The sequence below is a fragment of the Candoia aspera genome, chromosome 2, assembly GCF_035149785.1.
Source record: "Candoia aspera isolate rCanAsp1 chromosome 2, rCanAsp1.hap2, whole genome shotgun sequence".
In the NCBI taxonomy this organism is placed as follows: domain Eukaryota; kingdom Metazoa; phylum Chordata; class Lepidosauria; order Squamata; family Boidae; genus Candoia; species Candoia aspera.
Window position 1 is genome coordinate 90,420,586 of NC_086154.1, and position 24,868 is coordinate 90,445,453.

Consider the following 24,868-nt stretch of genomic DNA (forward strand, 5'->3'; position numbering starts at 1 on the left):
GGTGGTATGGCCTGTTTTTTTTTTTTAATAACTTACAAGATAAGGGCTTTCTCTTAAGGCATGTTCTTAATATATAGTATACAGTATGTTCTCCCAAGGGTTGTAGTAAGATAGCCAGGATCAGAATTAAGTAGGAAACACATAAAAATAATATTTATTCTTGAACTGATAACCCATAGCTTATTATGCTAACATAGTTACGTCTGAACAGGAACTACTGCTGCCTCTCTCAAAGTTTTCTTGCTATCCTAGTAAATAAATACCACATATTTATGCACTTCCTGCTGTGTGAATTGTGCAGTAATATAACACCTGCCAACTGGCTTTTTATTATCTGAGGCTATATTCCTATGTCATCTCACCATTTCCTAGCATCCTCTTTTTGGTCATATTTTTCCTTCAGCTAAGAATGAGTTCAGGTATGCATTTTCATCACTCAATATCCACAATATAGGCAGGATCTCCACTAGTGACTTACAGCATTTTTTAGCATCATCCAACCATAATTGTTTTGATTTAATACTAAGGAGGACAGTCTTGCCATTGCCTTAACGATGACAAGGTGGTAACAAAAGATACTATAGTCACTGGTGGGGAAATGGCCATAACCTGAATACATGAAATATCAAAACAGGGCTCTTGAAATTTCATGCTCTATCATTTTCAGTGGAATACATCCAAATGTTCAACTGAGACCGGCAAATAATATCATGGAGGGATTACCATCATCTATCCATAATATATGCTGTACATGACTTTATTAGCCTTGGCTCTCCCACCATGCTCTGCTAACTACGTATGCATCAACAGTTAACTGGGGAACCATCTCAAACTTAGATATTGATATTCTTCTGTGTATTAAGAAATGTATGATTTTTGCTGTTCTTCCACAGAATATAAACAAGAGGAGGGTGATGGCTGGTCCTCTTTTGTAAGTATATTTTGGGATTTGGGGCAAGAGTTGCATTTGTTCTTTGGGGCAAGAGTTATCATGGGAGGTTACACCCCAGCAAAAAATAAACTTGCTTGATTGAAAATGTATAATAATTTTATTTAATTTACAAATACATTAGTATGATTGCTCCCCATATATCGAATAATTTACCCATTTCTGTGGCTATGAAAATGATGATGATGTTTCTCAGTGGCAATTTTTGAAGAAGCACTAGATAAACATAGATTAAAACCACCATATATTGTGGTTTTAAATACCACAATAGATATATTTGAAAGAAATGGAATTATAGCAAAGATGACCAGACTGCTACTGCACTCTTTGTTTTACTTTACTAACAGTTTGGGGGTGAAGCTGTTACTAAAATGTGACAACATATACAGTATATTGCTAAATTGTTTGTAACCTTTGTAACCCATCCAGAATTGTGCATGAGTGAGCAGCCATAGACATGGAAATTATAAATAAATCCAGATTTCTCAAGAACATTGTTTTGTTAAAAAAGACCAAAATATCAGAGATAATTCCACTTTCTAATGATATCTATTATGCAGGTTCCAGAAGAGATAAAACATGTTTGGAGAGGGAATTTAACATATCATACTTCAAGTTGCCAAGTTCCTATTGTCAAGGATTCTGAGCAACTTAATTTCCCTGGCAAAGCTAAATGAGGAATGCCTTTCAAATCAGTCCTTGGGGAGTCAGCAGTATATAAATACCACAATTAAATATATTTTTTAAAAAAATATGCAGTGCCACAGGAGTTAGCATAAACAGATTCTTGAGTTGTTTAAAGCCCACAGAAAGGTGACTTGACCTGGGAACACTGAATTCAAAGTAGGAGCCTGTTGGTCAAGTAGATTGTTTTACTGGGGCAGATCTCAGAGGCATTGAGTTTTAGGCTTTATACAGACGATCACAATTAAGGGCTATGTGGTTAGCTGTTCTACCACCTTATCAGGGTAATCGCTATAAATAGGAGTCTTAGCTTCTGAACTGTGTGTGTGTATTAAATATTACTCTTGGTTGTGGCTTGTGATAGAATTCATTCTGTACCCGGAAAGTAATCTTGATATGATAGATTGTTTTGGCAAAAGGACACATCTGTTCTGACAGGATGAAAGTGATGATTATGAAAGCCCAGATGATGATCAAGTTGGAGATGGCGTTGATTATGAAACGCCCGATGATCAAGACAGGGTTGTGGATGAAAATGATCCAGATTATGAACCTCCTCCGTCAAATGATGAGGACGTCCACCGCAATGCTATATTTCCTCCCAAACCAATTCCAGCCACTTCAGAATATATAGGTAACTGCTTTAAATCTGATTTCAAGCAGTTCATTATTCAAATCATGGAGAGTGGGGATGTGTTATTTTGCAGAAAAGATGTGGGGAACTTTTCCCATTTAATAGTAATGCCTAGCAACAATTTTCTGATCTCTTAAAATAATTCCTTCTATGCTCTGTCAAACAGCATTATGGAATTCATTGATAGTTTCTGAAAAGCCACCTTAAATATAAATATAAAAATAAAACGAAGGGTCCATAAATATTAAATGATGTGACCTTATCACTACCTCTCTAGATTACTATAACACACTTTACTTGGAGCCTACTTTTAAAGGATATTCAGAAGCTGCAGGTGGTCCACAAGGCAGCAGCCTGCATAGTTTGGGGCTCTCAACATTGGGAGCACATAAACCAGTTTTGAGGACCCTGCATTGGTTGCCATTTGGCTTTTGGGTCCAGGTTAAGGTTCTGGTGTGATCTTTAAAGCCCTCCATGGCTTGACACCCAGATACCTACATAACCTCCTTCTCCAGCCAATTTTGGCCTGATTGATTAGATTTAACAGGAAGAAGCTGGTGCAAACCCCGTATTTTGGAAGTTTCAGGCACTGCTTTTCTGTTTTCAGTGCTGACTTCTCCATGAGAAGGCCAGGTCAGGTTCTTCATGGCCGGTCTTTCGGAAGTTCTTAAAGATCATGCTGTTTTGGAGAGCCTTCCCCTGGTTTATTTTGATGTTGCCACCTTTTATTCTATCTTCTTTATATTGTGGTGTTGTGGTGTTTTTATTTTTATCTTAGAATTGTGGTGCTGTGGTGCTTTTATTTTTACATTGGATGTCTTCTTTTAATTTTTTTTAAAATTTTTATCCTGTCTTTATTTTATTTTTTTATATAAATAACTCAAAGCGGTGAACATACCTAATACTCCTTCCTCCTCCTAGTTTCCCCACAACAGCAACCCTGTGAGGTGAGTTGGGCTGAGAGAGAAGGACTGGCCCAAGGTCACCCAGCCAGCTTTCATGCCTGAGGCGGGACTAGGACTTTCATTCTCCGGGTTTCTAGCCCATCGCCTTAACCACTAGACCAAACTCTCTCTCTCTCTCTTTTATATATATATTTTTTCCCCCTATGGAAGCTGCCATCAGCTGTTTTGATTGTGGCAACACAGAAATATGTTGAACAAACCAACCAACAAATAGATAGATAGCTCACACAACAAAAAGGGCTGGGCGTGTTTTGTAAATGTGCTTGCTTTCATTAGATAGACCTGCAACAGAGAGAGGTAAAACATCTCTTCAGCCTCCTGTTCCACCACAGAGGCCTGGCCCCAGCCCTGTACCAGGAGCATCTCGAAGCAGAGGCCACGTGGTATGTGTCTTTGAAGTTCAAATAGTTTATTTTCATATTTATTTGTCTGAAGGATTAGAAACATAGCTACCTACTTCTGTTTCATGAGGAACTGCTCTATAGCCATGTATGCATTTCTGTATAATCTTCCAGGCATAACTTATTCAAACAGTCTTGAGTTCTTTGCTTTGTTCTCTGCAGAGTGTTGTCAGGTCATACTCTGCATCTCAGAATTGAAGAAGCCTCCTTCAGTATAAGGATTCTAAAGCATAAATAAATTTAGAGGCATTGCACTCAAATAGATAGCAGCATCACACCCACACCCAACCTTGGCTGAGCTTGAAAAACAAAGCAGGGTTAGTCACCAGCAGGGCCATAATCTAGACTCGGAGGTAGAAACAAAATGGAACAGTGTGTAAGAAGGCAAAGGCAATTTATTTATATGTTATTGCCAAAACCCCTAAATAAGCATGTCTAGGAAGTCACCAGGATTCAAGCTTGACTTGAAGGAGACTTTTTCTTTACCTCTTACTCTACTTCAGTATACATCCAGACATAAAAGGTATTTATGGGAGGTAGAAGGGACAGACCTATATTACTTGTTCATTCTACTACCTTGTTGGCACCTCTGGAATGTCCTAAAATAATTTCAGCAAATTAAAATCAAGTTAAGTACTGTACTGTTAAATGCACTCCATTTTATTATTTTACTATTCATGTGTTATTTTGGCAGACACCCTCCAATTCTCCTTCAAGCAATAATGAGAATTACAGAGACAAAAGTGCAAATCTCTTTAAACGTAAGTGTGCTTACTGTCTTGCATGTAATATATTTCCACTATTCAAAACGTAAAACATTCCTCTGCCTTCCCAACCTTTCCACAATCTGAATTTGAATGCATGTTGATTTTTTTAAATGACTTTATTTGGTAAAGGGTTTTTGATAAAAGAGTAAAAAAAAAAGTGGGTATCAGTAGCACCCCAAATTGTGCTGTTACATCCAGGCAGTTAAAGCTAATCTTTGTTTAACCAATCTTTGAATGAAAGTTTTTAGAATTTTAAAAATGAGTAAGATGACTGCGTTGTGGGAGGGATGTATGGTGATACTAACACAGTATCTGAGTCAATATCTGTTTTGGTTTCACTCCAGCTCCAGCCCCTTTTGTCGACAGAAGCAAAAAGCCACCACTGGATCGACCTGGGCCTCCCTTTGAGAGAGAAAGCCTTGGACCTGGTTAGCATGTATTCATGACCATCACTTTTTAACTGTGGGCTTTGTTCAGGGTCAGATTTGTTAATTGCCTGAAAAAAGAGGGGGCAAATACATGTTGCAGGCTATTACAAAACAGACAGTGATGAGATGAAAAGTACAGCTTCAGAAGAACACAGTGGACAAGCAATAGCAAGAGGTTTTTCAACCAACGTATAATTCTGATGAGTCTACAGGAAGATGGTTAGAAATAGCAGAAGTTTGTAGTGTTTCAAACCACAGAAAAATTGGACAAAGGTCAGAAAATAAATTTAGAGTGGAAGTATAAAGCTGAGGATAAAAAGTGTTATTATTTTTTTGCAAGAACATTTTAAATGGGACTCCATAATTTTGTTTTCAACAAGGAACTGAGAGCTCCCCTAAAGAGGCTAGTTGATTGATCTATCAAATAAAAGAACAAGCAACACACCATGCTTAAGGCAGCACAGTTAATGGACTTTAACATTAAAGCAGTTTCTCAAAGGGCACTTTAATTTCTTTTGGCATTCTAGAAAGACAGCATTTCTAACTTCAATCTCTTACATTTAGAAATGAATCCAGATTAGTGCAGATTTGAGAGCATGACTTTGAAATGTTCTTGCTGTCCTTCTGGAGAATATTCCATCATATACCCTGTACATCTAGGAAAAAGGAAACAAACAGTGCTAAGACAATGTTCTTGGCCTCAGACTGGCCAAATTACAGATTTATTTACTCCTATATTGTCATCAGTTTGATTATGATATGAAAAGCATTTCTACAGGGTTATTGTACAGGGAGACAGCCCCATTCACATAAAACCAAATGTGAAAAGGGCAGACATGGGTTGCAGCAACAGCAGAGTACAGGTAGTCCTTGTTTAACTACCATAATTGAGACTGAGATTTTGGTTGCTAAGTGAAGCGGTCATTAAGTAAATCCAACCCGATTTTATGACCTTTTTGCGGCAGTCGTTAAGCCAATCACCTCAGGCGTCAAGCAGACCATGTGGTCATTAAGTGAATCATGTGGTTCTCCATTGATTTTGCGTGCCAGCAGCCATCCGGGAAGGTCGAAAATGGTGATCACATGACCATGTGACACTGCAATGGTCATAAATGCAAACCTGTTGCCAAGCACCCAAATTGTGATCATGTGACTGTGGGGACATGGTGATGGTCATAAGCGTGAGGACTGGTCATAAGTCATTTTTTCTAGCACTGTCGTAAGTCTGAACCATCACTAAATGAATGGTTGTTAAGCGAGGACTACCTGTACATTGATGGTCACATCCTCAACACTGTGTCCCTGAGCTATCCTGATTCTAAGTCCTCATGTATCAAGCACAGAGGTCTGAAAAGTGATTCCACCATGCAACTGCTGCTCACAACAAGAATTTCTTTAGCGGACTCTTCTTTTAAGGCCCAGTTAGGGATGCACTATTGAAGTTTTGTCTATACAGCAACATGGGAGAACTCTACAGCCAAGTAAAACATGAATACTTTAACACGTTCTATAAGAGAGAAAGGCATTATTACATTTTTGTTTTCTTCACAATAGTATGTTATATGCTTCGACTTTCAATCATGACTTTCTCTTAAAGTCAATGCAACCTTAGCAGCCCTGTCTAGATTTCTCAGTCCAGTGATGGGTAACTAACTGTTCTTCCCTCTTTTCATTCTTTTTTTGTTGTTGCTGTTTAATCAAGGCAAACGAGCTTTTCCTGAAATGGTAAGATATGGCTTTATTCTAGTAACTCCTACAATATTTTAGTTTATTTTTCAGTGTTTTTATTTATCCTTGTCTTTCCTTCTTTCCAGGCTCTGACACCAAAGCTCAGGTAAATGTTTAATTTTCTGTAATATAAACCATCAGAATTAGGCCAAGAGTCTGACACAGTATGAAGAAATTCGCCTTCAAATGCTATTCTCTTTCTCTTTTTAGATCTCTGGCAGAAGACTTAGCGAAGATACAGAAGCCTCCTCTGCCACCAACTGAGAGACATGAAAAAAACAGTCCTTCCTCTAGAAGAGTGCTGCCACCCACAAAGTAACTACATCTGTAAAACTTAAATAATTCAGCATTAGCCTAGATAGGTGCTACACAATGTCAAGAGATGGGATACATCTCTTGAAAGCAATTCTATGGGCTTGTTAGCAAAGTGCCCTTTAGTGTTTTATTGAAAGGGCTCTGAAAACCATTTTTAAGCTCTAACACAAATATACCAGAATGTCACATAACTGAAATGCAAATAGGTATTGTCAGTAGCCCACTTGTTGTGTTAGTATTCATAGTGCTAAGCTAAAGAAGGGGTTATAAATGCTTCTCATGAAAATTCCTTAGCTGTTTTCCCTCATCTGTCAGGACTGCCCTGTAATACAGGTAGTCCTTGTTTAGTGATCACAATTGGGACCAGCAACTCAGTCATCAAAGGAGGCAGTCACTAAGTGAAACTCTGACTGTGCTTATGATCTTACTTCGGCTTTCTTGAAGTAAATGCAAGGATTGGTCACAAAGTTACTTTTTCATTAATGTAACTGTGAACAGTCTCAGTTGCTAAGTGAGGACTACCTGTCCTGCCTTCTAAGCCCTTATTTCTCCTTTTTTGAAATAAGTTATAACCACTACTAGGATTAAAATGAGTCCGGGTAGGTGGTTTAGAGAAGAGCAGAGGCAGGGGAAAGTTCAGTGGCAGGTCTTTGCAATCAGTGCCCCTCTTTAAATCCCCTTGCCCACATTTAAAGAATTTGGCTTCACTTACCCACTAAACTGCACTAATCTTTAGATTTCTCTGCAATTTACTTGGCAAGAGGAAGAATGTATAGGACTTCCTCTGGTATATATTGAAAAGTTAATTTGCAGTGCTGGATAGGCTAATTGTATAGACACTGATATGTAGGCAAAGGTTGAGTCTGCATAACATATTAAAGCATGGTTTGCTTCACCATACTCTACTTAATGAACCATCACTAAGCTATAGAGCACGGTTTGCAAACCACAAGGTCCAAGTCATACTGTATATTAAACCATAATTGCTTTGGTTGATTTTGGCTGAGCAAGTTGCATAAACAGAGGTTTTGTACTTCAGCTCTCCTGTTTAGGTTCATCAGGGAAGAGCAATGCAGCTACCTTCCTCTTTTGCCCAAAATGACTTTTCATTATTTAGAACAAAGTAAATGCCATTTTGATTACCAATAATGCAATTCCATTGGTTGAGATTTATTTTTTATTTTATTTCTTAAATAGATCAACAGTTTTATTAAATAGTACTTGCAGAATGTACTATTAATTTTACTTGTTTTCTAGGAGCAATCAGATGCCTGAAAGACAGACAGAAGTAAGTATATCTATATATAATCTCTCTCTTTGAAAATGTCACTTGTAGTCTGTTCTCAATTTAACAGAACAAAATTTAATATTTGACCTGTTTTACAGTTTCCAATTGGAATCTCACTAATCCTTGGACTAGTTTCCAGGATCTATTTGCTTCCTTAATAAACTGGATTCAAATATGCTTAACTTAAGTGATAAATTAGTAGCAGTGCCTTTAACAGTCTGGTTTCTTTTACAGTAAGATACATGCTTCCTACCCAAATTGTGAAGATTTTAAAACATAGCTTCCCAAAATTATGCTGCCAACAGTACAGTATAGAGTAGAAGAAAGTGCCCTGCTACCTTGGAAGGTGGTAGAAATGTTCTGGCTGAGCTGGTAAAAATTAGGCCCCTTCCTCATGCAAGGCCTGTACTGACCTGAGATTGGCACCATTACCTCTCTTGTCCCCCCAGCAATGGGGAAATTTGTTGGCAGATTGCTGGGAAAGCCTTTGGCCCAGGAGAGATCAGAAAAGTCACACACACCAGGCATTTCTATAAAAATAATTTATTTACAGAAAGCAAAACGAAAGCAAAACATATTTAAAAGTCTTGGGCTCTCAGTGAGAGCAGCTTGACTCTCTACATGTCTGCACAGAAAGGAAAACAGAAACAGAAAGAAGTCCAAGGAAGTTCCTTCCCCCCAGGTGATGCAACCATTTAACACTGAAAAGGAGACAATTAAATTCAACCTCTTCACCTGGCCAAAATGATTAGTTACCATAGCAACCTTAATCTGTAGTAGGAAACATTAACAAAATTGCCTATGTAGCTGCAAGCAGAGGCAGGAGGGTCAGCCCTTTGAGGTAGACCAGATCAGGAAATCAATTCCACAGGAAGACTATAGCTATACTTTATTGAGATTTTTTTTTAAAAAAATCCCTTTAATCGTGTCTGATTCTCGGAGACTGCCTGGACTAGTCCCTGCAGTTTTCTTGGCAAGGTTTTTCAGAAGTGGTTTGCCCTTGCCTCCTTCCTAGGGCTTGGAGAGAGTGACTGGCCCAAGTCACCTAGTTGGCTTTGTGCCTAAGGCGGGACTAGAACTCACACTCTCTCGGTTGGTAGCCTGGTGCCTTAACCACTATACCAAACTGGCTCTCTTTATTGAGATAGACTGTAGTAACAGACACATGAAGTCTGAGTGTGCTTCTCCTCTCTCCCTCATCTATCCCAGTGAGTCACAGAGGAATTATCCTGAGTCTCTTCTTAATACTAACTCTCTTCCCAGGATATAAGGAACACTTCTGTCCTCCTTGTTTAATTAACAGCTTCTGAAGACTATTTGTATCAAGGCCCTCTCCCTGGCTCTCTACAAAAGGAAGTCCCATAAAGACAGCTTTGTGGTGTTTCTTTGGGGGCTTGAAGGCAAATGCTTTCCAATTGGCAGTAACTCCCATCTTCATGCTTCTCAACATTGCCCCTCTTCTCTGCAGCCAAGGCTCCATGGTGCCTTGGTGATTTTCTCCCAAGTTCTTGAACCCTCTGAGGGTGACAGGAGCCACCTGTATCCTTTTTTTCCTTACCACAATAAGCAAATGCAATTAGGGAAGAGTGAGAATGGGAGTAGATGGTTGTCTGGCTGCCATTTTTCATGGTTCTACCTGGGCTAGTTGGAGGGAGTGATGATTAGTTCAATGGGACAATGGAAGGCAACAAGGTGGGCAACAGGAGAACCTTCACAAAGTAGTGCAAAGATGCTTCAGAGGGCATTGGGGCAAAGCTGGTGTCTTTGTGGAAGTATCCTCCCTTATACTGCTACAGAAATAGTTTCTAGGCAGAATAATTTTGGGTTATTATGTTTGTTCATTCTCCACAATTACCTTTTGAAAGCAATAAGGACCCCAATCAATTTGCTGCCAGAAGAATTTGAGAAAGAGGAAGGCTGACTTTAGATATCCATTCTTCCCCAGTCCTTAAATAAAACATTTCAAGAATCACCTTTAGCAAAACTTAATTGGATCTAAAGCTATACTTAATTAAACTATATAAAATAATTACAGATGTGATGATTTATTGAATAGGTTTGCCCAAATCAGGCAAATTGTAGGTTGTTATGAGAAGGAAGGAAGGAAGGAAGGAAGGAAGGAAGGAAGGAAGGAAGGAAGGAAGGAAGGAAGGAAGGAAGGAAGGAAGGAAGGAAGGAAGGAAGGAAGGAAGGAAGGAAGGAAGGAAGGAAGGAAGGAAGGAAGGAAGGAAGGAAGGAAGGAAGGAAGGAAGGAAGGAAGGAAGGAAGGAAGGAAGGAAGACAGACATTGCAGGGCTACCTTAAAATATTTCTTACCTCTTCTAAGATAATGCCTGTTAAGACATTATCTTCTATGTGCCTGCATTAGCTGAAATATTTATTTTATTTTGGTTTCTTTAACCTTTGTACAAGTTATACATTGATATTGTCATGAGTACTGATGGCAAGCAGGAGGGGGCCTCTATCCAGGGGGGAAAACGCATGCGTAGTACTGAGGAATTAAGCAGCCATTCAAAGAGATACAGATCAGACCCGCCTTAACTTTTGGGGTTTATCTGTCTGGGTTTTTCCCACGCTTCTTCAGTTTGTTAGGATTCCATTTAATGTAGCAGTAATAAACACTAGAGACCTACTCCTTGTCTCAGCGTGATTTCTGACTGTTAGGACAGATATATTGAGTGAAACTCATGCAGTTAATCAATAAAGAACTGGCAACACTAATATTAATTTATTTTATATTTCAGACGGAACCTGACAGTATGTAATGTATTATTTTTACTTCATTATCATCATACCCACTGAACCTATTTAGTCTTCCTTTCTCTTAAAAATTAATACTAAGGAATGAGACCAAAGACATCCCAGAAAAAATGAGCTCTGGAGAAGAAGTTGAACGAAACTTCCACGGGGATTAAGCAATATGCATTTAACCACTTTCAAGATTATGCCGCTGCTCTTCTATCAAACTATATTTGATATGGAATTAGGAAGCAAATTTGGAGTCAGTGGTGGCCATGCAGCAAGCACTCAACTTATTAGAGGTCTTAGATGTTCATATAGAAAGTATGATCCACTAACATCACACAAACATCAACAGGACTTAATGTGTTGACCTTGCACAATTATTTTGCTACAGCATATAATACAGGTCATGTGAATGCATAAGAATGTAAGAAGAATCCTGCTGAATCAGGACAAAGCCCAACTTAGTTCAGCATTTTGTTTTTCACAGTAGTGAACCTGATGCCTTTAGGGTGCTCAAAAGCAGGAGATGGATACATTCCTCACTCTCACCATTCCTCACTCTCACCTGCAAATTCTGTTTGGAGGCATGCTGCCCCTAAATCAGGGTTAATTTTGAATCTTCAAGACCAATAACTCTTGATAAACCAGTCCTCCAAGAATTTATCCAATTTCTTTTAAAGCCACTCAAGTTAAAGGCTATTATTATATCTATGGTAATTAATTCCACAAGTTAATTGTGCATGATGTGAAGAAGTGCTTCATTTTGTGTGTTTTAAATCTTTGAATCAGCTGTATTGGATGGCTCTTGGACAAGTGGTTTGAGATAGTGAGAAAACCTTCTCCCTGTCCATGTTTTCTATGCCATGCTTGATTTTATATCCCTGCCTCATGTCTCCTCTCAGTTGCCTATTTTCCAAGCTAAAGAGTCCCACGTATTCTAGCCTTTTCTTGTAGAGGTGTTTGAGCCCTCAGATAATTTTCGTGGCCCTTCTCATTAGCAAAGATGGCTATCAGACCCATTCTAGATGTAGATATATCGTAGATTTGATAGGGGCAGGACAGTGTTAGCATTTTTATTTTCGGTCCCCTTCCTAATGATCCTTATCATGAAATTGGCCCTTTTCACAGCTAGTGAAATGTTTTTTGTCTGTTGTTTGATTTTCCTCTTCTCTGTAGATATTCTCCAAAGGCCAGTTCCACAGCCATCACCACAGCCCTTTAATACCTTCCCTTCCAGAAATACTAAGTCACAGTCCAATTCAGTTCCTTTACCACCCAAGACGAAGCCTGATCTATACACAGAAAGGTTAGTTGAATGAACTGACAACTCACTGTAAGCAATTAATTTATGCTGCAACTTATTATTCATCATTTAACTCTATAAATAAGATTCTTTTAATAATGATGCTAGTACTATAGACTAGTATACTTTTAATAATTAAGATATCTGAAACAAGAAACTTGCATAAAAATACATTTAAGATTTTTAATCTAAAAGCATAGTCTACTGAAATGGAAATCCAACAGGAAAAAAGATAAGGCTTATAATAATTTAATATATGCTTATAAAACTAACAAGCAAATAAAAATGTTTTAGCATTGGTCTGAGACTAACAACTATTTCCTTATTTCTATAAAGAACATGGAGGGAGGATAGAATAGGACCAGGAAGGTAAGATACAGCCTTATATAGGTGATGGGCAGGAGGGCTATAGAAATGCTGTCGTCTTTCAGTTTTTATCACTGAGCTTTTATTTTTGCTTCAGTTTCCCTATGGAATGTAAGTGATCATCACCCCCAAACGTGTAGACACAATAGGAATATTTATGTAACCCCTTTGTCACTGAGGCAAGAGTTTGGTTCTTGTTTTAGCCATAGATCTACTATACTTCTTGTATTAAAGGCTTCAGGGCACATTTGAAAGATGTCCAGTGGAAGTATAATTTTAATCTTTATTCACATGATAAACTTTCACTCTGAGACAATACCAGTGTGCAAATAGTAGCTATATCCTTGATTGAGAAGGTGGTCAGGATACAGCTTCAGACAGCCCTGGAGGAAGTAGATTATCTGGACCCTCTTCAGTTGGGTTTCATATCTATAGATATAGTATGGAGGCAGAATTGATTGCACTTGTGGATGACCTCTGGTGAGATTAGGATGGTTGTGGTGCATTTATCCTGGCCCTTCCTGATCTTTCAGTGGCTTTTGATATTATCAATCATGATATCTTTCTCAACAGGCTCAGGGGGTTGGGAGTGGAGACACAATGTTATGGTGATTTCGTCCTTCTTTTGGGATTGGTTCCAGTCAATGTTGATAGAGTGGAGAGGCCTTTGTCCTATACCTGGCTTTGCACAGTTCCTTAGGACTCTACTCTTTCCACACTCCTATTTAACCTGAAGCTGCTGGATGAATTTGCTCATCGGCATGGAGTTAGATATCATCATTAAGCTGATGATACCTGATTATACATCTCTGCCCCAGGCCAACCAAATTATACTACTAAGATTCTTTCTTGGTGTCTAGAGGCTGTGGGGGCTGTAGGGAGGGACACACTTTAGTTTTAACCCTAGCAACACTGAGTGGCTGTGGGTTTTGAGGCTCTTCTGATCTGGGGACCTTCCATCATTAGCTCTGTACTGGGTAGCATTCCCCCATGTGGAACTGGTGTGTTATTTGGTCCTCTTGGACTCTCATCTCCTGCTGGAAGAGCAAATGGCAGTTGTGGCCAGGAGAGCCTTTACACAAATCTATCTTGTGCACCAATTGAGCTCATTTGTGGATTGGAAGGCCATGCTCACTGTCACACCTTGGTCATCTCCCATCTGAATTACTGCAAAGTACTCTACATACCCTTGAAGGTCACTAAGAAGTTGCAACTGGCTCAAATGCAATAACATAGGCAGTTTTCAGCACACGATAGTGTGTGCTTGTAAATCGCAGTACTCCCAGCAAATATCTGGGTACATTTCAAGGTGCTGGTTGTTACCTGCAAAGCTCTGCATAGCACAAGGTGAGGTTATTTGCAGGACCGCCTGTCTCCAATTATTTCTGCTCATCCCATAAGATCTGATAAGTGGAATGTTCCAGGTCTCCAAGGTGCCTTTTCATCTAAAGCTCCCAAAGTGCTATCAGTATCAGAATTTGCTTTAGATGATTCTAAGCCTCCAGTATTTTTATAAAAGTATTGCTAAAAATAGTTGTTTGCAAGAACTCTAGAATGAAGAATTGGAATAAAGGTAACCCCTGATTTACATTTAGTAAAGATTGTAAAAAAAGTGACAGCAAGACTGAACTTCTTGATAACACTACTGTTTATATAGCTGGAGATTAACAGGATATCAAAATTCATCTATATATCCTAATCATTCTTTGTTTTTATTACAGCATTTCCTCAAGTGTATCATTACCACCACGTCTTCTGCCAAGTATGCATTTTAGAAATACTTTATGAATGTTGATCTTGTATTTTGAGATAATCTGCAGATACTGAAACCTAATATCTCATTAAATCTTTTCCATTGGACAACCATAACATATTTGCATTAATGCAGATTTATAAAGCATCAGTGATCTGTGCATCACGGCAAAGGAATAAGAAATAGCAAGACAAAAAATAAACATAAAACTAATTTACCCAACATCATTCACTATTCTTCTCCATACTTTCCTATAGTTGCAGATCATACACAACTTCATATATTGCCTTTTGTTCTAGTTTTGAACTAGTTATATAATTACAAAATGATGGGGATATATATAGCTACATGGCAATAAATGTGGGTATTAAATATATGAGCAATTAGGATGGCCCTTTAAAGTGTGTGGGTGGACATTTTACTTATGTACTGAGTGGTAAATCATTATTTAGGGCAGGATAGCAAAAGGTAGGGAGGCTGCCTTTCACTATCCTGCCCTAAATGGCAACTACGGTGGCTGTGGCATCTACCAGTGGAGGCAAAGATCAGTAGATGGCGTGCCATGTACCATATAGCCAATTAGTACATCATCTATCACAGAAGATCAGTGTTATACCATCTATTTATCTTTGCTGTTTCTGCTCTGCTGACACCAGATAGACAGGAATAACTTCTCCTGTATATACATTACAGTGAAAGAGAATGTCTCTGGTGGATCTTACAAATGGAAAATTTCTGGAATTTGTCCCATCCCCAGTATGCTACCAATGTGTTTGTGTGGAACCCTTTCTACCCCTATGAAAGTTTGTGGGCGATACAGTCTATATTTAATCAGTTTGTATACTGGATTTAAGCTACAACAAAACAGTATTAATCTGAATCTTTGTATCAATATTAAGTACATCTGGTTTCCTAGAAATAGGTTCCTTAACTATATCCCAATATCAGTTCAGTGGACTAACTTTAATTTCTAAACATGTTTAATCTTCCTGAAGGTAATCTCTCCAGAACCTTTTCCAAGTTCCCAGGAGATGGCAGACCACCATTACCAATTCCCAATAGACCAAATGCAGAATTTCCTAAAGCTGATAATGAAGGAGTGGAACAATGTCATAAGGTATACAGATATCATCAAGAAAAGTAAAATAATGGAACATGCAGGTGATTTATTTAGTAGAATCTCAGACCTAGCTGATACATGTGAAATCAAAGGACCATCTGATCAACATGATAAGATGGCAGGTATGGAAAGTTGAAGTCAACAGTAAAGACCATCCGGAAGATGTGTACTTTTATTATTTAAATTAAAAAGGGACCACATCTTTTTAATTTAAATAATGAAGAGTCGCTGTATGCAAGATGGGTGGTAGAGAAATATGACAAACAAATGAATAAATCTTTCAAACTCTTCACTTCCCCCAACCCACTGAATGGCTGTGGCCTGCAGAGTTGGGAAGCAGACTTGCAGGTGTACCCCATTTCAGCCACATGTCAAAACCTGTCCCCTCCCCAAGGCACATGCCCACCTCAATCCCCACATTCACTGTCATGACTGGTGGATAGCTTACTGCCAGCTGCTTAATCCAGAAAGGGAAATGGCAGCAAATCCATCAGATTTAACTAATCACTTTGCTTAACATGCCCTGCACACCTGAAATAAGGACACCACCATCTGGTGGAGAACTAAAATAGAGGCAATAAGAATCAGCAATAGGGACAACAAATTCTATGCCGGTATAGAATTATAGCAATCCAAAATAATTGGGTAATACGTTAACTTAGCAAGTGGGACGCGGTGGCGCTGCGGGTTAAACCGCTGCGCTGCTGAGCTTGCCAATCGGAAGGTCGGTGGTTCGAATCCGCGCGACGGGGTGAGCTCCCGTTGCTAGTCCCAGCTCCTGCTCACCTAGCAGTTCGAAAACATGCAAATGTGAGTAGATCAATAGGTACCACTTCGGTGGGAAGGTAACGGCATTCCGTGTCGTCATGCCGGCCACATGACCACGGACGGGTCTACAGACAACGCCGGCTCTAACGGCTTAGAAACGGAGATGAGCACCACCCCCTAGAGTCGGACACGACTGGACTTTACGTTGAGGGAAACCCTACTTTAACTTAGTAGTGAGGAACAGTCCATAGCTAACTGATTTTATAAAACCCCAAGGTGCCACTAGTGTCAGAAAAGGGGAAAAAGCTAACCTAGTTAAGAATGACATGACCCTGTCATGGGCTAGGGATGCGATAAAGAAGTTTGTGCTGCACAAGAAAGTGCACAGTTGAAATTCAGATTAAACTAAGACCCCCCTTGGGTTAAACTACACCTTTTTAAATTTAGATTTTTCCTGCTGTTCCACTGCTTACATCTTTGTTTGCTGTTAAAAACCCTATAATATCACTTCACAAGGCAGTAGTATTATAAATTGTACAAATTATACTATATATTACAAAGAAAATAGCTAGTTTTTATGTTCAGCAGAACTTCTTTATAGATAGACTCTTAAGCAAAGAAAAAATGTAGCAGGGAGAGGAAGGGAGATAAAGAAAATGCCTCTGGGTATGGTGAAAAGCTCCAATTACTAATTGGTAATTCTGCCTTCAGCCTCCTGTGGCACAGAGTGGTGGGCAGAAGTATTGCAACCGAAACTCTCCCCACGACCCGAGTTTGATCCCAGCGGAAGCTGGATTCTCTCTTGGGTAGCCGGCTCAGGTGACTCAGCCTTCCATCCTTCTGAGGTCGGTAAAATGAGTACCTAGCTTGCTGGGGAAGGTGACGACTGGGGAAGGCAATGGCAAACCACCCCGCTATAGTCTGCCAAGAAAATGTCGCAAAAGCGGCGTCGCCCCAAAGGGTCAGACATGACTTGGTGCTTGCATAGGGGACCTTTCACAATTCTGCCTTCAGACAAAATTTAGACAATTACATAGAAGCATTATTAAACTAAATGCATGCAAGGTGCAAAATATTTTAGAATGGCATCAAAAAGCCATGAAGAATAAAAAAACAATTATTTCAAGAGAATGTAGTATAATTTGTTTATTTACATTAATCTTATATATACAGCAACATCAGCAAAATCAACTCCCCCAGCAGTTGAATACTTTGTCAGCAAAACATCTTTAAATGTTCCGTATACTTTCCTAAATACCTTTCAAAATTTCACATGAATTTTTATGATAATAAACATGTTTTTCCATTTTTCTTTTCATTTGGCTAACTGATCATCAGGGTCAACAAAATCAGAAGTGGTATGCTGCTGATATCACCCGCTCAGATGCAGAAGTTGCACTTAGGAATATAAACCGGGTAAAGATTTAAATGTTATTGTCTGTACATATCAGTATTTCTCAACCTCAGCAACTTTAAGATCTGTCGATTTCATAGTAGCCAGGTCATTCTGGGAGTTGAAGTCCACACATCTTAAGCTGCTGAGGTTGAGGAACTCTGGTACATATGGTATATAAGAAAATTGCTAAATACTTAAAAAATCAACTAAATCTGTTTCAGTTATTTGTTTATTTATTGAATCAATATGGCTGTTGTGATGACATTTTTTCTTAAAAACATTTGAATATGTTACTTTTTTAGGATGGTGCATTTTTAGTAAGAGACAGCTCCAAAAAAACAGTTGAGCAACCGTTTGTTCTAATGGTACTTTACCACAACAAAGTTTATAATATCCAGATACGCTATCAACAAGAGGATCAAGTCTACTTCTTAGGAACTAGCTTGAAAGGAAATGAGGTATGCTGTGGTATCATTCTCCTAACATCATAATCTTTCCACTATGCAGGCTTATTAAACATAAGACTTTCTAAGACAGTCATATTGCTTCTCAAATGTTCTACAAAATCTGTATACATTATCTGAGCAGAATCAAATCTAGAAAAATATAGTAACTAAATAAAGATCCACTTATCTGTCCTCAAATGAGTAATTCCATAAAATGAAATTATTACAGAGAAGGCAAAATAAAGTTGCTTGAACTTTTTCTATCATGGGAATAACTGAAAGGTATTTTTTAAATCATACAGGACTTCACTTCAGTGGCTGACATTGTTGATTACTTCAAACGAATGCCCCTTCTATTGATAGATGGAAAAGATCGATGTTCAAAGAAGCAATGCATGTTAACATATGCTGCTGGAACGCTTTAGAAGAGAAAATGAATGAAGATCAAGCTCAAGTTCCACTTTGTCTTTTCGGGCTATATCCCAGATTTGTATTGGGTGAACTGAGATAATTTTTCATCTGTATTTTCATGTTACACCATGAAGGTTACTATTATGTTGTCTCTTTTTCCCTTCAGTATGAGAATCATTAAGCACACACTTCCACTGAAAAATGTGATATCCATTGACTGAAATATACGTTGTAAACTGAACATTTTTCTTCAAGGACAAAGACGTCTTCTTTTATAGACATTTATAAACAGTAGTTCTATATACCTTTTCCATATAAAGGTTATAATAGCAGAATCACTCAAGAGTTGCTTAACAGATATTTGCTGATATTATCAAGCACAATGTGTATGCTAATGTCTGTTCTTAGTGAAAACATTTGTTTATTGTGTTCCATATATGATGGCACTGGTTAGCTGCAGACTCATCAAGAGTCAAGGGAATTGTTTTGGTAGTTATTTTCCCACTTAAACATTTATGAGAGAACTAATTGTTTCTTTTGCAGTTTTCTATCATTTGTATCTTTTGAACGAAGCTATTGTAGATTATGAACTCTCATAATACATATGACAGCCCTATTAATATTGTTATTGTTCTTGGAACCATGGAATGTAAATTAAATTCTGTATCAATCATTCAGTCTAAGTTACCTCTAATTTTAGGTAATTGTCAGTCTGACCTACTAGCAGATATATTTTCAATTAAACTGCCATTGCAATTTGGCTGGATTGTATTTTTTTGTCATTAACATAATTATATCTTGGTGCCAACTTAAATTGAAGAACTATTCTTATATTTTATACTACTAAAAAAATAGTTAAAATGACACCAATATATGTAACTTATTAATAAGGACATTTCTTAATGTATCTTACTAAATGCAAAGATGATGGAGTGGATGGAAGAGGTACATTTCTTGAAAAAAAAATTAGTAACTTCAACAAACTATTTGGTCAACAGCCATTCATTATATTCTTCTTGGATAGGAACAGAATATTAACATTTTAAAGCCTGATTATAATAGAGTTGTTGGATCTTTGATTTGCATGTTGCAGTGTAAAGCTGTATATAGGCATACCTTGATGATATTGCAGGTTTGTAAAAAAAAACACAGTATCTGCAAAGTGCAGTAAAGCAAAGCACAATAAAACGAGGTATGCCTCTATTCTTACTTTATCCAGAAATAACAAGAACATTTGAACATCACACCAAAGCATACTTTAGGAAAGTATGGGAAATTACAGTAAATTACAGTAAACCTTGGACTCTAAGATCCCCTTGCGTCTAGGGTTTGGAAGCATTTACCTCCAGTTTATTTATCTGGATGAAATAAGAATCCATTATTACATGTCATTAAAATTAACTATGGAATAAACCAAGTTTGAAGCTTTCTCAAACTAAACATGGTTAATGCCAACCTTGTGACAAATATGATTTTAAAAAAGAAGTAAAAACTTCTGAGCGTAGGAGGAAGAGAAGCCCCCAGTGGTTTGTTCACATTATGCTAAAGCACATAACATGATAATTCAAATGATTGATGAATGAGGCCCTCCTCCCCCGAGAAGAAAATATTTCCAGAAAATTGGTTATATGCTGCTAGTTTGCTTTATTCTTCAGGAAAATAATTATGAAACATTAACCTGTCAACAACTGCATTTATACAGGTCAATTTTATTAAATCCACAGTTGTTTCAACAACTAAACATACCCAGTTAAGAATATAACAAATCAAAATATTTTATAATCCTTATTGCAACAATATAACAGTGAATATTGATTGGATTATTTCCCTAAATAAATTATGCTGTAGTATATCACGAAATGTATGGTGATGTTCCAACACTCATCATACAATTTTTTATATAACCTGAAAACGAATTAATTCAGAAAAAAAAAGACATTGTTTTTGTGCCCAGATAAAATAGTATTTTAGTACAATATATGCTGTGGTTTGGAAAAAAAAAATAAAATGCCAACAGCATTCCTCAGCAATGCCGATTTACATATCAAAATTTAATAACTCAACCAATCTTAAAAATCTGTAATTCTGACACTCAACTATAGACATATTTGCAAATGTATTTCAAAGGACATTATGTTAAGAGCGCATTAAGAAAGTCAGCAAGGTAAAGTTCTTTTCCTTTCTCTTAACCATTTTAAATATTGATGTTTTAGAAAGCAGTACTACTGAAGAGATGCTAGCAAAGATAATACTCAGTTTTTATTTTTAAACTCTTCTTGACTCTTTTCCTCATCTTCTCTTGAAGCATCTTCTTGGACAGGATGACTAAAGTTCAGAAGGAGATCACAAAGCAGGAGTTCAGTTTTTACTGTAAAGCAACATTTGATTTTTTTTTAAAAGAACAACAACTGTACATTGTGCTGTTTCTCTGTATTCTCTTATGTGTATTTATTGCTCTAAGGAACAGGAATATGATTGTTTCCAAAATGAAATTTAGATAGAAAGGCTCAGAAGGAGAAGAATGGCTTTTAAGATTCTATTGATTCTAAGATTCTAACAGCCCAGAGTCCCCTTTTCAGGAGAAATGGGCGGTGATAGAAATTTGAAAAATAAATAAATAAATATTGGGATCGGGCATGCATGGCAACATTTTACAACAGAATTCTGAAAAAAAGAAAAAAGAAAAGTCATCTGTTGTATTCTGCATGCTATTTTTAATACTTCCCATGAGAAGGGTACTCAAGCAAGAATTCCACCCTATGCCAGAAACCCCTCCTGCTAGTTGGGAATCTTTTGTTGTTGTTGTTTATTCGTTTAGTCGCTTCCGACTCTTCGTGACTTCATGGACCAGCCCACGCCGGGAATCTTTAGGAAATGACTAAAGTGGGAGGCAAAGCTGGAGTGAAAGTGTGAAATTTGAAAGAAAGTAGTTCTGAAAAGCTTTTCTTGGCATGCAGGTGAATATGTTGTGAGGAGAGCTAGGGACTTTCCCCTGTGTGAGTACTACACAGCCTTTTTTAAAAAATCACAATTCAAATGAATGCTTGCATATTCCAGTCATTTTAAGGCCATGCAGTATTGGAGTAGGATATACCACCTACTGATTTACACAAACTGTGGGTACAGTACATACAATATTCTTTATTTCACAATTAAACATTTGTGCTAACATATTCAGTCACTCTAATGCCATGGTTTATTGTCATCAACATGGGACTCTGATATAGAAATTTCTGACACCATGCTGGAAAATGGACTGGAAGGGCCCACGAGTACAGCAGACCTGACTTATACTCTGAAGCAGTATAAATAAGCAGCCCACCTCCCATCCCTTAACTGTATAACTGCAAACAGTGTTTGCATTAAGTAATGTTTTCTGATGCTTCCTTGGCATTACAACCAAGATGTAGTGATTCCAATAGCAGTTGTTTTTTTTCTAGACACTGGCTACCTAGATGCAAATCCTTGTTCAACCACAGAAGCAATTCAGTAGCCTCTGGCAAATTGGTATCTCTCAGCCTAGTCTAGAGCCAGTGTACCATCATAAATTGTGTTAAGACTATTTCAGTGTGTATGTGTTCATTACATAAAAATACTGACTTAGCAAGATTCAATAGCACAGCCTTGCTTTTGAATGTATTCTGTTCATAACTCTCAATTCTAAATGCCCATTGTTGCATACATATTCAAACCTAAGCTTTGTGAATGAAATAGGGTTTAGGTAAAGGTAAAGGTAAAGGTTTCCCTTGACGTAAAGTCCAGTCGTGTCCGACTCTAGGGGGCGGTGCTCATCTCCGTTTCAAAGCCTTGGAGCCGGCGTCCATAGGACACTTCCGGGTCATGTGGCCAGCATGACTCACGGAACGCCGTTACCTTCCCGCCGAAGCGGTACCAATTAATCTACTCACATTTGCATGTTTTCGAACTGCTTGGTGTGCAGGAGCTGGGACGAGCAACGGGAGCTCACCCCGCCGCGCGGTTTCGAACCGCCGACCTTCCGATCGACAGCTCAGCGGTTTAACCCGCAGCGCCACCGCGTCCCATGAAATAGGGTTTATCCTTAAACAAATGTTTTCAAAGTTATAGCCTTGGAAGCATCTTTTGCCAGAGAACCACATATGCTTTGTTGTGCAATTGCTTTGCCTCATTGATAGAACTCCATTGAAGTACAGAGCCCATATACCACTATTCCAAGACTTCCCATAATTTCCTCTTTTCCAAGCCATAAAAACATATTAAGAAAAAATGGAATATTATAATTGGTAGCATTACTGACAAATAACTTGTATCTCTGAGAAATTACACACTTTCAACAACAGAACATCTAATCTACAGCTTCTACTCTATCATAAAAAAAAGTTAAACAATTTTTTAGACTAATATATATTTAGATCAGGGTTCTCCAAAGTGGTCAGTACCGACCCCCAAGGCTTTATAGGACTATCCATTATTGTTGTTATTATTAGTAGGAATAATAGCAATAGTAGTTCTGGTACTATTAGTTAAAGTAGTAATTATTAAGTTATTTTCATATAATAAATGTTTGGGGGTTAATGAGCTGAAGAGTTTGGGGACCCTTGATTTAGAAGGAGAAAAATATTCATATTCACACCATTCTTCATATCATATCTTCATTCTAACAGTGGCATTAGAAATTACCAATTAGTTTATTCATTTCAGATGATACTTTATCCAAAGTTTTTATTGCACTGTCAATAACAAGCAGGTGATCCTTATCATTCATGGACATCTGAAAAGAAAATGAGCATAAAATCAGAATGAAAAACAACAAATTTCTTAAAACTCCAAAATTTCTAGAAACTCTTTGAGTAACTAAGTGTAGTAACTGTAAAGGAATTAATCAGGGTAAAATGAGAGCTGAGAAATAGATGAGGGTTTTTCAAAATATGTTCTGCAGAACCTTAGGGTTCCATGAGAACTTGATAGGGTTCTGGGAGAGACTAAGGGCAAAAAAAGAAATTCACTCCAATGTAGCCAATTTTCTATTATTAGAGGTCTCTTTATCAGGGATTTCAGGATTATAATAAATAATAACAATAACAACAGGTTTCAAACAAAAGTTTGAAAACTCCTGTCTAGTCTACAGCCTTGGAATCCTATCCAAGTACTAAGCAGGTTCAGTCCTACTCAGTTCTTTCAAGATTAGTCAAAATCAGCTAACTTCTGTCACCTGGCTGTGCAACACAATATTCTCCTGCAAATACAATTAGCAAGGTATATCAGAATACATGTACAGTAGGTAAGATTTAGTTGGTCCCATGTTTGTCTGCAGAAAGCTTATTTCTGATAAAAAATAAATATGCAGGGAGGAGATTGTGATTTGCATCTGAAAGCATAGTCAGATAAATGTTTCTATCTGAATATGGATTAGATCCTCCTTGCTTGACATAATTTTGCTAAACAAACTGAAATAACCTATTTGTGTGAAAAGATTTTATAGGTTTTATAGTATCTCCAGTCTCAACTGAGGTAGTTGAATAGCAATGAGTAGAGCTGAATGATGAAAGACACGTAGTTTCCATCTATCATGAAAATAGGCAGTTGATTATCTACTTCCTTTACCATATATGCAAATAAAACTTATGTCCCATTGTTTGTGGGTCTCTCTCTCTCTCTCTCTCTCTCTCTCTGAGATTATATATAATATCAAAAATAGCAGCAACTGCTTTTAGTCCCCTTAACCACATGAGGGTGCCATTGATATTTTAAGGTATTAAAAGTATATTCATCCTTTTAGCTTTTATTACATTTGTTTTATTAAGAGATGAATCATGTGATAAATAGTAAACACCTTTGTGCATTTTAATTCACAGAAGTTGTTGTTTTGGGTCAAACCCTGCTTAGAGGAAAGAGCATTCAGTTTAACTAAAAATGCAGTTAAGGATAGAGATATCTGCAGATTTTCTTCCGTATGAGTCAGGCGTAAACAATACAGTGTTAATTTGAAAAAAAAACTGTGTATTAGATACGTTACATAGTGGAAAAGTAAAGGGACTCCTCTTTTAAATTATGTATTACTTTTTAAGGAGGCTAAATTTCTGTTCGCTTATTTGGTGCCATGTTGGGTTGTGATCTGGATCAGTCTGCATTGTCCATTGAAGTTGTGATGTTTTACATAGAAAATACATATATTTAGAACGAAGTGACCCCTGGAGAATCCTGTGAAGTAAATTTTGAGTAGCGTGCATGTAATAGAAATTAAGGTAAGAAAGGCACCCCAAATTTGTAGTTTGGAATTTGTTGCTACTCTTGAGATAAACCAGAGAGATCAGATCTCAGGGGTCGTGGAGGATGAAGTATTCGTGAAATAAATTCTGAAGGGCTTTTTAAAACTCTTACATCCACTCTGGAAGTCCGAACAAATATATCGCCCGTCCCGC

At 37.7% G+C, this 24,868-nt stretch overlaps 1 protein-coding gene across 1 annotated transcript in view; it reads left to right on the forward strand.

Annotated features, from left to right (window-relative positions):
* Window positions 1-19,140, forward strand: part of LCP2 (lymphocyte cytosolic protein 2) — a 56,701-nt gene extending 37,561 nt beyond the window's left edge. The window contains exons 6-21 of the mRNA XM_063292440.1: window positions 894-931; window positions 2,072-2,267; window positions 3,509-3,612; window positions 4,328-4,394; window positions 4,745-4,828; window positions 6,531-6,553; window positions 6,643-6,662; window positions 6,767-6,871; window positions 8,129-8,159; window positions 9,745-9,757; window positions 12,081-12,210; window positions 14,295-14,335; window positions 15,322-15,443; window positions 17,553-17,630; window positions 17,913-18,068; window positions 18,359-19,140. Coding sequence (XP_063148510.1) covers window positions 894-931; window positions 2,072-2,267; window positions 3,509-3,612; window positions 4,328-4,394; window positions 4,745-4,828; window positions 6,531-6,553; window positions 6,643-6,662; window positions 6,767-6,871; window positions 8,129-8,159; window positions 9,745-9,757; window positions 12,081-12,210; window positions 14,295-14,335; window positions 15,322-15,443; window positions 17,553-17,630; window positions 17,913-18,068; window positions 18,359-18,481 — 1,331 coding nt within the window. The 3' untranslated portion in view covers window positions 18,482-19,140. The remainder of the gene's footprint in view (window positions 1-893; window positions 932-2,071; window positions 2,268-3,508; window positions 3,613-4,327; window positions 4,395-4,744; window positions 4,829-6,530; window positions 6,554-6,642; window positions 6,663-6,766; window positions 6,872-8,128; window positions 8,160-9,744; window positions 9,758-12,080; window positions 12,211-14,294; window positions 14,336-15,321; window positions 15,444-17,552; window positions 17,631-17,912; window positions 18,069-18,358) is intronic.
* Window positions 19,141-24,868: the final 5,728 nt, after the last annotated feature.